This window comes from Melospiza georgiana, chromosome 6, assembly GCF_028018845.1.
Source record: "Melospiza georgiana isolate bMelGeo1 chromosome 6, bMelGeo1.pri, whole genome shotgun sequence".
NCBI lineage: Eukaryota > Metazoa > Chordata > Aves > Passeriformes > Passerellidae > Melospiza > Melospiza georgiana.
Window position 1 is genome coordinate 59,195,648 of NC_080435.1, and position 13,792 is coordinate 59,209,439.

Below are 13,792 nucleotides of genomic sequence, written 5' to 3' on the forward strand. Positions count from 1 at the left end.
TGCCACCAGGGTTTTTAAGGACAAATCAAACATCTGTCAGGGGTTCTTAGGTCTAATTGATTCTGCTGTACAGCAGAGATGGACCAAGATGACCTTTTGAGATTACTTTCAGTATTCTTTCTACTACTGTAAAAAGAAGAGGAATTAAACCTAAGCAGGCTAATCTTGGAAGATACCAAGAGAGAAATAAAAGAGAAGTATACAAAATTTTAAAAAGAAAAAAAGACAAAGGAAAAAAGGGAGACTGGTTAAGCCAATCAGTTACTGCCAGACCCAGCTTTTATTCATAACAGCCTAATGTTCAGTCATTACACTGTCTGAAAACCTTTTCTCTGCTTTGCAGAAAAGAGACATGAAGTTTGGGAGGAAACAAAGAGGAGTATCCAAGGGCAAGGCACCTGCCTGAGGCATAATCAATATCCTGTGTCTGGTGCTTTCAGCCAGGGATTGTAGCAAAAGGCCTGGGAGGCAGCTGAGGTGTGGAATAGGCTGTGAAATGTGGAATTTATGCTTTGAAATCATTCTTTACATCTTTCAGGCCCTTGGCTATCAGCTCTGTCTGATCATATCTGTCTGGAACCAAGATGAAATTTAGCTGGGTACTGGTAGACCTGATCCAACATTATTGAGTAAACACAATTTTGTGGGACCAAAGAAGAAAGTTTCCCTGTCTGAGCATGACCTGTGCTGCTCTGGCTGTTCTCACCCATTTTATTTGGTGTCATAGACACAAGTGGTTTTTGTTGGTTTTGGAAACTCCTAAAATTTGTTCAACAGGGTGAAGTGGATGATGATGTTGAAAGAAAAACTGTCTTTTTAATGTCAGAGGAATACATTAACCTTTGTATTTCCATAAGCAAAAACTCATTTTATCCTTTCTGATCTCTCTAGAAACAGTGAAACTCTTTGGAAAATATTTAGAAAACTGTGGTAATATTCAGTTGTAATTATTTTTTCACAGAGTAATAATAAAATAAGATATTTTTGCAGTGAACTCAAGGCAACAATAGGCAACAGCCTGAATGACCTGACAGTGCTTCATGGTAACATGTTAATAACTACTTCAAAACAAATCAAAACAAAAGAAAACAAAAAAGAAAGAAAAAAAACCTTTTTTCTTTTCAAGATTACTTTTTTAAGAAAACCTTTCAGTCCTTATATTTTAAGTTTTTGGCACAGCAATCTACCCCATTTTAACTGTTACCTGAAGAGCTGTGGTAATAGCAATGAGTGGGCTGTAAAATAGTCTGAGCATCACTGATCTTCCCAGAATTCTTTGCTTTTTCTCAAAGGATAAATAAAACGAACAGACTTCAACTCCTGCAGCTTGTGGCTGGGTGGTCACTGCAGGACTGTGGTTAATTTATGTTCTTTAATATTTTCATGTGAGCAATTTGTACTGCTGTTTCTGTGGCTGCCATTATATATGTATTTATAATTCTTTTATTGCTAATGGGAGATGATAATGGCTGTATTAATTTGTATTTCACATTCCAGGCTTTGCTGAAGGCTAAAGCACTGGAGTCCAGCAGAAAGGTCAGTGCTTGGGGTGCCAGGCAAGGTCCATGGGGTGCACTGCCCTTCCATAAGCTTTGCTTTTAATAGAATCTCTCATTCTGCTTTCAAAATCAACACACTCTTTTCCAGACCTAGCAAAAAATGTACTCTTTACCTGGGACTTGTTAGTTTTCTTTTTAAAAACAAGATCCAGCACAATATTTAAACCCAAGATCCAGCATAACATTTAAGTCCAATACACACAGTCCACACAGAAATGCACATGAAGGAGTAAAGTCCTCAGATGAGATATTTTAATATGAATTTTAATCCCATACTTTTAGAACTCTCCTCTAGATCACTGTGTCTGCAAATTAAACATTGTACACAGCAGTACAGATTTGATTTAAGATCAATTACTTCTTCAATCCCTAAAGAAAACCTCTCTTCTACCTGCAAGAGTGAGTTTGCACACAATTTTTAGGCGCAGTGAACTGTCAAGTGGCATTGCACATGAAAATAAAAAAAAATCACATAAAGCTATGAGGAAGGGTGTATCAGATGTACAAAAACAAACCTTCCATGAAGGAGAGTGACACTCAAGGCAGCCTGGCTGAGGTGACACCTTTCAAAGCCTCTGAGCTCCTGGCAGACTCTGTCCTTAGCAGTGCTGGCAGGTGATAGAATGAAAAAAGCATTATTGTCACAGACATATAGAAATAGGCAGTTACAGCCAGTGATCCATACAGTCAAAGAGTTTAATTTGAGAGGATCTTACTTTTGGTTGTTTTTGGCCCTTCAGCACTGCTCTGAATCTTCCTCTAGACTCTACAGCATCAAGTTCTGGTGACCAATACTAACCCAACTCCCAAGAAAAGAAAATCTTTAATCTGATCTATTTAATGCTCTCCAGGAAGGTCTCCATAAATTAAGCACACAGAGCATAAACTCCACCTTACAGAGAATTTTACAGTGCATCTCTTCTTCTTCTTTTACAGTGCATTTATTCTTCTTCTTCTTTTACAGTGCATTTCTCCAGCAGTCAGACTCAAACATCATGAGGAACCATGCACATGTTTTAGCTTTTGATGGAAGGAAGCCTGTTTCCACTGGTGGGGGAGAGAAGCTAGAGTATGTGATGAAAAAATGAAGTTCTCTGGTATATTCAAGCTCTATTTTTTTTTTTATTAAAGTCTATTGAAAACCAGGCTCTACTGTTTTATTCCAATATTGTGTTAGGAAATGAACAATACACAAGCAAACCATTGTACTAGGATGTGTCACAAGCTTTTTACACAAATTCACAGTGATAAATAGATAAAAAGACATTGCTTTCCATCTATACCAGATACTTAGGAAGAATACAAAGTGCAGCTTTTTAATACTATACAGTCTCACCCAGAGGTGTTTCACCAGAAGTCTGGCACATAAACAACTTCTTTTTGAAAACAGAAGTTTCCAAAGCATGACAAGCACTAAAATTGCTTCATCCAGCTCACTGGGACAGAGTTGTTGGCACAGGCTCCTTTCAGTGTCCATTCCCACCTTCAGAGAGGATCCGTGAGGGCTCTGTGTACTTTGCTGTCATCAGGTAGAAGAGGGCAGGGGCAGGTACCAAGGCAAGCAAAGGCAGGTCCTGCTCAAGCTTATCCAGTTTGGAAATGGAAATGATTCCATAGGCATGGAGTAACCAGTGGCTGAAGAGGACAACGAGCCTTTTCTTCCTCACGAGCAGATCCTTGAAAAACTTGTAAGATAAACACAATTTTCTGTTAGCATTCAGCCTGTCAGCCAGCACCTGACATTTAAGAGGTGTGACAGGTAGAGCTCCTGGATTTGAGCCCTTCCAGCACACACCCAGCTTCTCAGTGCACCATCAGAGGGAATTCTCACATGAGATTCCTCCAGCCAAGAGGGGAAGGGATAAAGGAAGAGGCTTAAATGTAAAATGCACCACTGCAAAAAGGCAAGAGACAAAGTGGTCTCTGCTCACTGAAGTCTTTTTACTCTTTTAACACAAGGAACATGTTTGCCCACCTCCACTTCAGAAGCAGACATGTAGACAGCCAGTGTAACCAAAGAGAGCACCAGGATGATGTATGGGAAGGCATAATCTAAAGGCAAACATATAACACATTATCAGGCAAAAAAATGGCACAGCTTATCCTTCAGCAGAGAGTTTTTCCACAGGTGTGAAGCAAACTGAGCTGCTCTAGCTGCCTCTTAGCATGTGAGGGTCAGCCAAGCACAACCTGCACAGCTCTTCCCTCTGAGGTTTTCTGCTATTTCTCAGTGGAGTTACTCAATGCTTATACCACAAATTGAAAAATGATAATGAGAAAAGTAGTCAGGCTGAGTGGGGATTTTGTGGCACCTTTCCAAATGTGACAAGAACAGCTATTTTTAGTTTGGCTTCCAGCAATCTCCCCAAATTTACACTGAAATCCATCTCTGAAATCAGACAAACTCTGCCTTAGCAAAAAGTGGAACTAGCTCACTCTGAAGTACCTTCCTCTCTCACCCCCCCTCCTCCTTTTTTGGGAAAGGGACAGTCTCTAGCAGCACTGGCTGAGGCAAAGCAGTGTTGGTCAGGAGCCTGGTGAGGACAGAGCTCCTAACAAGCAATCTTTTCAGGTGAAACTCCTCAAAATAACCCTAAACAACATCCTTATTCCCAAAGCAAAAAGTGTCCCTTCCTTCTTTCTTAGTGTGCACTGACAGGTGTGTTCAGGAGTGTTTTTAGGAGAGAACTCACAGAGGAGGCCTCCTCCCACGGCCTGCAGCACGGTGAGGATGGGGAAGAAGTAGAGGGCTGCATAAATGCTTTTAAATCTGTCAGATCTCCCCAAACCACAGGCAATCTTCTTAACCAGGAGAGGCCTCAGCAGCATCATCAGCACGAGACAGAAGGCATAGTAGATAAACACAATGGTGTACCTGGAGAAGAAGAAAAAATTCTTTAAAATGTGCAGTTTTCTCATAGATATTCAGGTCACAACCAAGGAATTTGGGGTTAGTCAGTGAACTCTAAAGATTTTATGGGTAAAAGGTTTAAACACAGAATGATGGGCTCACTTTTCCTTAGGGGAAACAGTCAAGGAAACAGTTCCAAAGAAAGGACAAGAAAACAAGAAACAGTTCCAAGGAGAGGAAAACAAAAAGAAAAAAAAGAAGTTCTAAGCTATATATTAACATGTTGATAGGACATAGTCTCAAGATGCACATGGGAGGTTCAGGTTGGACATCAGGATCAATTTTTTCACAGAAAGGGTGATCACATACTGGAATGGGAGGTGATGTCCTCCCATTCCAGTATGTGAATGTCCAGGGAGGTGATGGAGTCACCATCCCTAGAGATGTTTAATATCTGGAAATGCTTAAAATCTGGAAATTATCTTTAATCTGGAAAGACTGGAATTGGCACTCAGTGCCATGGTGGTGCTGAGCCATAGACTGGACTCAATGATCCAAGAGGTCTTTTCCAAATAAACTGACTGTGTGATAGCCTGGGCTATGCCACTTTCTTTGATTACTCAGAAAGTCATCAAGCATTGCTCCATCCATGTAAAACAGCTCAGTGCACAAAAGATTCAGGGGATTGATTGTCATTGATCCCAGCTCTACCTGAACACTTTTGGCAGCTTGGAGGAGAGGCAGGGGGGTACACACTGACAGGGGGCACACAGGGAGGGGCACACACTCACAGAGAGCACACACTCACAGGGGGCGCACACAGGGACACATCACAGACACATTTTATGAAAAATCCTTTCCTTGGGATTTTTTTCTCCTGAGAAGCTGAGAGGCCTCAGGAACAAAATGTAACCAATGGTTATCTGCTGCTGTGGAATGCAACAGGTGCATCTGTGATTGGTCTCATGTGGTTGTTTCTAATTAATGGCCAATCACAGTCAGCTGGCTCGGACTCTCTGTCTGAAACACAAGCTTTTGTTATTCATTCCTTCTTAGCTAGCCTGCTGATGGAAACCTTTCTTCTGTTCTTTTAGTATAGTTTTAATATAATATATATCATAAAATAATAAATCAACCTTCTGAAACATGGAGTCAGATCCTCATCTCTTCCCTCATCCTGGGACCCCTGTGAACACAGTCAGAGGCACACACTCACAGGGGGTACACACAGGGGTGCACACTCACAGGGGGCACACACAGGGGTGCACACTCACAGGGGGGCACACACAGGGGTGCAGTGCACACTCACAGAGGGCACACACAGGGGGTGCAGTGCACACTCACAGGGGGCACACAGGGGGTGCAGTGCACACTCACAGGGGGCACACACAGGGGTGCACACTCACAGGGGGCACACACAGGGGTGCAGTGCACACTCACAGGGGGTACACACAGGGGTGCAGTGCACACTCACAGGGGGCACACACAGGGGTGCACACTCACAGGGGGGCACACACAGGGGTGCAGTGCACACTCACAGGGGGCACACACAGGGGTGCACACTCACAGGGGGTACACACAGGGGTGCAGTGCACACTCACAGGGGGTACACACAGGGGGTGCAGTGCACACTCACAGGGGGTGCAGTGCACACTCACAGGGGGGCACACAGGGGTGCAGTGCACACCCACAGGGGCACACACAGGGGTGCAGTGCACACCCACAGGGGCACACACAGGGGCGCAGTGCACACTCACAGCGGGTACACGGCCTCGTGGGTGCAGTGCACACTCACAGGGCACACACAGGGATGCAGTGCACACTCACAGGGGTGCAGTGCACACTCACAGGGCGCACACAGGGGTGCAGTGCACACTCACAGCGGGTACACGGCCTCGTGGGTGCAGTGCACGGTGGTGATGTAGTCGGGGCTGGGGTTGTACAGCATGGTGTACCAGTCCGAGAGCTTCTTGACGGGGCAGGAGCGGATGTGCAGGGAGCCCGCGGGGTCGCTGAGCAGCAGGGTCACCAGGGCTGCCACGCTGCACTCCAGCAGGGCCGTCAGGTGCTGCAGCACCGCGCTGGAGCTAAGGGACAACAGCACTGCTGATTTGTGCAGATAAACAAAACTGCACAACTTTGTGAAAGCTGCAAAGCCGGTATGTTTATTACAACACTGGACACGTGTGGAGATTACTCTCCTGAAAAGATTACTCTCTGGGAACACATGTCTTTTAAGAAGAGTAATCCAGGTCCCTTTTTATCCCCCTCTCAAATCCATATGCATGCAATTTCACAATAGGTTCATATATATGAATGTCATTTTTACAAATTTCACTTGACATTTGCCACTAGTTCTTCTTTATCAGAAAGAAATCCTAGGTCAGGTTGACCTGCTGTCACAGCAGTCTCTGTCTCTCTATGTCTCCTCTCCCTTATCTCTGTCCTTCATTGAAGCAGTTTCTCTGAGCCTAGGCTTTTTATGAGAACAGGCAGTCAAACTAAATAGCTATGTTTTCAAACTACAGACTTAACTCAAAGATGTACATTGCACCTAAATCAAAATGGATTTCTACTCTGGAGAATTTCTACTCTGTCTCACTGTCACTGCCGGGCTCTCGGAACTCTGCTGGCCACAGCCACCCCAAGATGTGTTACAAAGACTCTTTTCCCAGCCCAGCAGTCCAAGAAGGAGTCAGAACTCTTCTATTCTCATTCTCAAGGTTATTTATCATTTCTTATCTATAACATTCTTTCTCTGACCCCCTAAGGTCTGTCTGGCAGGTCAGGTTGAGGCACACTGCCCATCCTTGGGGCAGTGTTACCTTTTATACTAAAAACTACATGTACATCATTTACAATAACTTCCCAATACCTATCACCTATGTTAGACAGTGAGCTTCTACTCTACACCAATCTAAAAGTGCCAGCATCACCCAGAAGATGGAGACCAAGAAGAAGGAGAAAGGCTGGACATGCCCAGATTCCTCCATCTTTGCCCCCTGAACCCCCATTCTAAAAAACCTCAAAAATCTATTTTTCACCCTGGGACAAACTAACTATTATTCTACTTAAACTCTCTTTGTAGGAAAGACATTCTATGCTGTTCTTGTGAGCCAGCAAAGGCTTCCTTATGATAAGGAAAGCCCCATATCTCTCCTGAGGAAGACACCAAGGTTGTCACCATGGAGATGTGATGAAGGAGAGAAAGTTAAGAGATATGGGCTCCACTGAGAACTTTGTTTCTTTCCTATAACCAATGGGCAGTGAATGTATATGTTAAGTGAATGTAAACATTTTGAAAGAGTATAAAAGCAACACGTTGCTATAATAAACCTCTCCTGCACCCTTCTGATGGAGTCGTGGTACTTTGTGCTGGGTCATGCTCTATAATGCCATCTCTTCACTTGTAATTCTTCATATAAATGTTGGTAATTGTTTTTTTCATGGGTCAAGATCAAAGGCACAGGGGTCCTGGGCTCTGTGCCAAGGTCTCTGAGCCCCCTGACAGGGTCTTGAGTCCTCCAGGGCAGCCAGAGGAATTTCCTGGGCTCCCACACCATGCTGCCAGCTCCTGCGAATCCCAACAGCCCTGGAATCCTGCAGAGCCTTCTGCAGATCTACAACCTGCTGAGTGTGGAAGCACTTTGATAATCTCAAGTGGCTCAGTGTGTAAAAGAAAAGAGCGGTGAGGGTGATGCACCACATGTCTCAGAGGGGGTGACATTGCTGCTTGTGATATAAGCAGAATTGCCAAAGCTGCAATTTGAGCAGCTCGGGAAGCTCACTGAAGATGGACCTCATAAAAAAGGACCTCATTGAAGATGGTAAATATTCATATATTAAACATTCTCAGTCCCCTATCTGTTCATTGCTCAGAGAATCACAGAATGATTTGTGTTAGAAGGGCTTTAAAGACTGTCCAGTTCCAACCCCCTGCCATGGACAGGGACAGCTCAGTGCACTCCAGAGCCATCACTCCTCAAAAAACTCCAGTCTAACACCTGATGGCCACATGCAGCTGTGGATTTAAACCTCTTTTCTACAGAACTTCTCTGATGTAAAGGCCACAGCAGCTCTGCTATCAAGACCCAAAGCCAGAATACATATTTCTAAAGAGAAAACTCAAACCCATCCTCTCAGTGTACCTGTTCAGCCCTGCTGATATTGACCCAGGGGAGAGGGGAAAATACAACCTGCTCCTTCTGTCTGCCAGGAGACCAAACCCAGCCCAGACTGCCAGCTGGACTGTGCACTGGCACATTAAAGAGGTACAGACCATGCCCTGAGGGCACTGACTGGACAGGGCGCCCTGCAGGACACTTACACTTGTAAATAAACTCTCCTACAGCCACTCTAAAACTCTGTGCAACCACATCAGCTCAATCAATAACAAGGGTGGATGGGGCTCTGAGCAACCTGCTCTGCTGGAAGGTGTCTCTGCCCACGAGAGAGAACTGGAACTGGATGATCTTTAAGGATCCCACCCAACCCAAACCAGTCTAGGATTCCAAGAAGTGCTGAACAGCTCAGTTTAGCATCAGATTGATCACTCGTGGATAAAAGATTTCCAATTTTAAACAACTCATTTAGAGAAAGGGTACACAAACCTCTTTTTTCCAGAATACCACTCAATAAAGAACCAGTGTAACACCAGGGGCAGCATGGCCATGAAGCCGAGGTACAGCCAGTCATAGCGGTCTGGAGATCCCAAACACTCCCGGCAGATTTTGTTGTCATCGGTCCTTTGGCCTCTAGGACACACCTGCAGAAGGCAGAGGTTGTATTTAGAATCCCAGCACCAACAGCAAATCCCTGCAGTTAATGGAAAAACAGCTTGGGGCAAGACATAGGGCAGATTTGTAAAGAGATGAAACAATAACCCCAGTAATTTCTCACCTTACACTTGCTCTCTCTGGCTCTTCTTTTTTAATATAAACAAGGGTGAAGCATGATTAAAAGCCTTTGTGCAAGCCTCCACTTTCCTCTCGTGCTGTAACACCACTCCCTCCCATCTCAGCTCCCTCACCAGGCTGCTCACAACCACGGTTCTCCGGTTTCATCCCGCCCTTCCCGGCTCTGGCTCTCCTTCAGCACTCCGGTAAAACCGGCGCGCACAGGGACTCATTCCAGCACAGCTCCCCGCACCGCCCCGTTCTGTGTCAGCTCTTCCAGCCGCGGTGCAGCACCGAGCCCGCAGCACCTCGTGTCGCGGTGCAGCTCGGACTGCTCTCGCCTCAGCAGCCCCCGGTACCGACCCGCAGGGCCCGGCCTGAGCCATCCCGCACCGAGCCCAGCCTCGCACTCACCCCGCAGTCCCCGTAGGTCTCCACGGAGCCGTTCACCGACAGCACGGTCCTGCCGCAGTACAGCCCGAGGCAGGCGGGCTGGATGTCCACAGCTGCGGGCAGAGCGCGGGCCGCGTTACCGGGAGGGGCACCGAACGCCAGTCCCGGCCCGCTCCAGCGCCGGCAACACCCTCAAGCCCATCCAAGCCCCACCCGCATCCCCAGCCCCGGCCCGGTGCCCCATCCCGGCCCGTCCTACCGGCGCGGAACATCGCGGTAACCCGGCAACCGCGGCCCGGTACTTCCGCCGCGGCGCTTCCGCTTCCGCTTCCGCCGCGGGTCGGCTCCGCCCGGGAATGCGGGGCGGGAACGCGAGGGGGCGGGGGCTCGGAGGGCGTGGTCACGAGCGGGGCGTGGTTACTCCATGGGCGTGGTCATAGGCGGGACTCCAATGGGGTGGGCGGGAGGTGGGCGCGGCCTCCGGCTGGGGGTGCCCGAGCGGGGCGTGGCCTCTCGTTTGTGGGCGTGGTCTGTGGGGTGTGGCGGCGCGATGGCGGCACGGGGCGGCGGTGACAGTGACGGTGTCGGTGGCGGAGCGGGACGGGCGCTGCCGCCGCACTCGCCGTCGGGCGCGGTGCTGCAGACGGTGGAGATGCACACGGGCGGCGAGCCGCTGCGCATCATCCCGCGGCTGGAGGCGGCGGAGCGGGCGGCGGCGGCGGGGCTGTCGCTGCTGTCGCTGCGGCGGGAGGTGGCGGCCAGGCACGACCACGTGCGGCGGGCGCTGATGCACGAGCCGCGCGGGCACGCCGGCATGTACGGGGCCGTGGTGGTGCGCGGCGGGGCGGCCGCGGAGGGCGCGCACCTGGCGGCGCTGTTCCTGCACTGCGCCGGCTACAGCGCCATGTGCGGCCACGCCGTCATGGCCCTCGGCCGCTTCGCCCTCGACTACGGGCTCGTACCGGCGCCCACCCGCCCCGAGACCGCCGTCCGCCTGCGCTGCCCCTGCGGGCCCGTCACCGCCTTCGTGCCCTGGGACGGGCACCGCAGCGGCAACCCCGTGCGCTTCCACAGCGTGCCCGCCTTCGCTGCCGCCACCGGTGGGGAACGCTGGGTGTACTGGGGGGGTTGGTGGTCTGGCTAAGGGGCGTCTGGCAATTGTCTCCCTTGTCCCACTGTTCGTCAGGGATGCTGTAAGATGCCCTAGGAATACTCAAGTTATCATCCCTGTTCACTGCCCTCGCATGTGGCTGCGTTCCTTCACTCTGTGGCTCAGCAGTTTTGCCTCCTCACGTTCCTCCCTTTCTCTGCCCAGACTTGGCCATTGATGTCCCTGGCCATGGGAAGGTGGTGGTTGACATCGGCTATGGTGGCACCTTCTACGCCTTCCTCAGCGCCGAGCAGCTGGGCCTCGATGTGCGCTCTGCAAAGACCAGAGACCTTGTCAGTGCAGCGAGTGCAGTGACAGAAGCAGTGAAGAAACAGGTATGGATGAGCACTGTGGTATCCCAGCATGTTCCCTCTGGGGTGACTGCACCAGACCAGCTCAGGATGGTGGGAGAGTCCCATCCTTCCAGCCCCATGCTGAATTTCAGAGCCCTTACAAGGAGGGGAGAAGGAGCTTTCCTGCTTCTCTGTCACCTGTGAAGCGGACGTGGAAACGCAGCCATGTGGCCTTGTCCCCTTCCTCTGGTCTCTCACAGAAGCTGCACTGCACACATTGCTGCTGTTGTATTTGTGACCCTCTCTGTGCTGTTCCCAGTTCAAGCTTCATCACCCTGAGAGTGAAGACCTGGCTTTCCTCTACGGCACCATCCTGACAGACGGGAAAGATGCCTTTAGTGAGGAGCCCACCACCAACATCTGTGTGTTTGCAGATGAACAGGTACAGAAACAGGCTTTTCTCAGGCACAAGAGACACCACAATTGTTCCTTAGATCCACTGCAAAGAAGAGAGACTGTTCTGGTTCTTAGTTTGGGCAGTGTTTGCTTGTGCTGCTGTCATGGTTTTGCTCCTAAGAGCAGAAATACTTTTGCACACTTTAGATGGTGGCATTTTAAAAAGCTTCATACCCAAAAGCTGTTGATTGGAATTTTCCAGGAGTTCACGAGCAGAGACAGGATCCCAGCATAGTACATGTCCCTAAAGTCCTAATCCAGGGAACATCTGCTGAGTATGAGCAACAGGAGATAAATGGGGTGTTAAAATTCTGTTCTTGTCTGCAGTGCATAAAGTATCACACAAATGGCAGGGGAAGTTTTGGTTGGACTTTCCAACAGTGAGGAGTGTGGAGCACTGGGACAGGTCACCTCAGAAGCTGGCCAACACTGTGGTTTTGGAGGTTTTAAAAACCAGGTTGGCCAGGAGCCCCCTCAGTGTAAGGAGAACCAATCTTGCCTTGAGGTGTGAGAATGGAGCAGGTGACCTCAGCCCTTCTCAGTCCTTTAGAGATGATACTGAGAAGAGTTCAACTGCTCCTAAATAGCCTCAGTGTTTATTAGGTCATCCATCCCTAACTGTGCCAAAGCCAACCACAGTCCAGAAGTATCCCAAACCTGCTTTTTTTTTTTTCCTTCTCAGTTGTGATGTATCTGGATTCTCTACAAAACCCTGGCTTGGGGGACTTTCCCCTGAGTGCAGTGTTAAGGTGGGAGAGAGAACTGTGGGGAGCAATTTCATTTTGTGTTAAACCCCAGAATCTAGAGCTGGTTCATCCCTTCTGCTGTAGGTTGACCGGAGTCCGACGGGTTCGGGGGTGACAGCTCGCATTGCCCTGCAGTACCATAAGGGACTCATCCAGCTGGAGCAGAGCAGAACCTTCCAGAGCAGCACCACGGGCTCCCTGTTCACTGGGAAGGCAGTGAAGGCAAGTGAATGGTGCTGGACTTTCCCCCTGAATCAAGGGCTGCTGGAAATGTGCTCAGTGGGGAGCAGAAAAGCCTTTCTGTGCCTAGGGAAGGGTGGAGGGAAGGAGGGAGGTGCCTGTGGGTCCTGCCCTCCCCCAAACCTGGCACTAAAAGGATTTTAGGGTCTTGTTGTGTTGTGTGGCTGCTTTGGGATGAACCAGGCTGGGGGTGTTTGCATAAATGTCAGGCAGCACTTGAATTCTGTGGGGTTGGGAGAGTGGAGAACCTTCTGTTGCCTCTATCCTCATCCTGATCCCTCTGCAGGAGACCAAGTTTGGGAACTACAACGCTGTCATTGTGGAGGTCTCAGGAGAGGCCTTTTACACTGGCACAGCCACCTTCACTGTGGAAGAGGAGGACCCACTGAAACACGGCTTCTTCCTCAAGTGACCTGAGCCACAGGTGGTGGCAGAGCCTCACTGATGGTGCTGTGCTTCTCCTGACCACGAATTTCTGTTTTGCTTCTCCACACGTTGCAACAGGAAGAGCCCTGGGTGGTGTGACAGCATTTGTCACGTTTCAGGGTAACAAGCTTGTTGCCCTGTTGTGTTTAGCATATTAGGTGCACTGTGATTAGCACATACAAGCTGCTCTGAGGTGCTGTAGTATTTTTCTTCTTCTTTTTCTTACCCATAATTCACAGAAAACTGAGCTGAGCTTGGAGAGCTGCCTTCAAATTTATGTGCCTTCTGTATGTCTGCAAATTATTAATTTCAAAATTAGATTTCTATTAAATGCCAGCTGAAAACTCTGCCATTTTCCTTGTTTTCACTCCCAGAGCTCAATTTGCAGGATTCTGCTGAGTATGTCATGACTCTGGGTTTGAATTGCTAGCTCCTGTTGTCTCCTGCTCAGCCAGCTGTGCTGCCCTGTCTCATGCCCTAGCTTCCCTGCTCAGCCTGTCCAGACAACCCCTTCCTCACTCATTTCACCCCACCAGGGCTCTCCTGCATCCTGGGGCTGGATGCAGGTATTTGATCAGAATTTCCTGCGTTCCTGCTGAGCGTCCATGCTGTGCTGCTTCCCTAAGCCTTCCTCTCTTGCTTATCTTGGACCACTGGCTGCAAATACCCTGTGGTTAACTTTCAACAGGAGCAGCTGTGTTTGAAAGTCTGAGCCATTACGACCTTTGACTGCCAATTATTTACTGATTTTGTCCCAGTCCAGGGGCAGCTTGTGCAGCAGAG

General features: G+C 48.8%; 2 protein-coding genes across 2 annotated transcripts; one reads left to right on the forward strand and one right to left on the reverse strand.

Annotated features, from left to right (window-relative positions):
- Nucleotides 1-2,652: 2,652 nt before the first annotated feature.
- JKAMP (JNK1/MAPK8 associated membrane protein) lies at nucleotides 2,653-10,020 on the reverse strand. Its single transcript, XM_058026292.1, has 7 exons — nucleotides 9,958-10,020; nucleotides 9,720-9,811; nucleotides 9,021-9,175; nucleotides 6,291-6,497; nucleotides 4,253-4,434; nucleotides 3,535-3,611; nucleotides 2,653-3,244 (listed from the first exon to the last, which is right to left on the reverse strand). Exons 1-7 carry the CDS (start codon nucleotides 9,968-9,970, stop codon nucleotides 3,026-3,028), a joined length of 945 nt encoding a protein of 314 aa, XP_057882275.1. The 5' UTR covers nucleotides 9,971-10,020; the 3' UTR covers nucleotides 2,653-3,025.
- A 228-nt stretch (nucleotides 10,021-10,248) lies between these two features.
- On the forward strand, nucleotides 10,249-13,338 carry L3HYPDH (trans-L-3-hydroxyproline dehydratase). Its single transcript, XM_058026610.1, has 5 exons — nucleotides 10,249-10,798; nucleotides 11,014-11,183; nucleotides 11,461-11,583; nucleotides 12,428-12,565; nucleotides 12,870-13,338. Exons 1-5 carry the CDS (start codon nucleotides 10,249-10,251, stop codon nucleotides 12,993-12,995), a joined length of 1,107 nt encoding a protein of 368 aa, XP_057882593.1. The 3' UTR covers nucleotides 12,996-13,338.
- The last annotated feature ends 454 nt before the right edge of the window (nucleotides 13,339-13,792 follow it).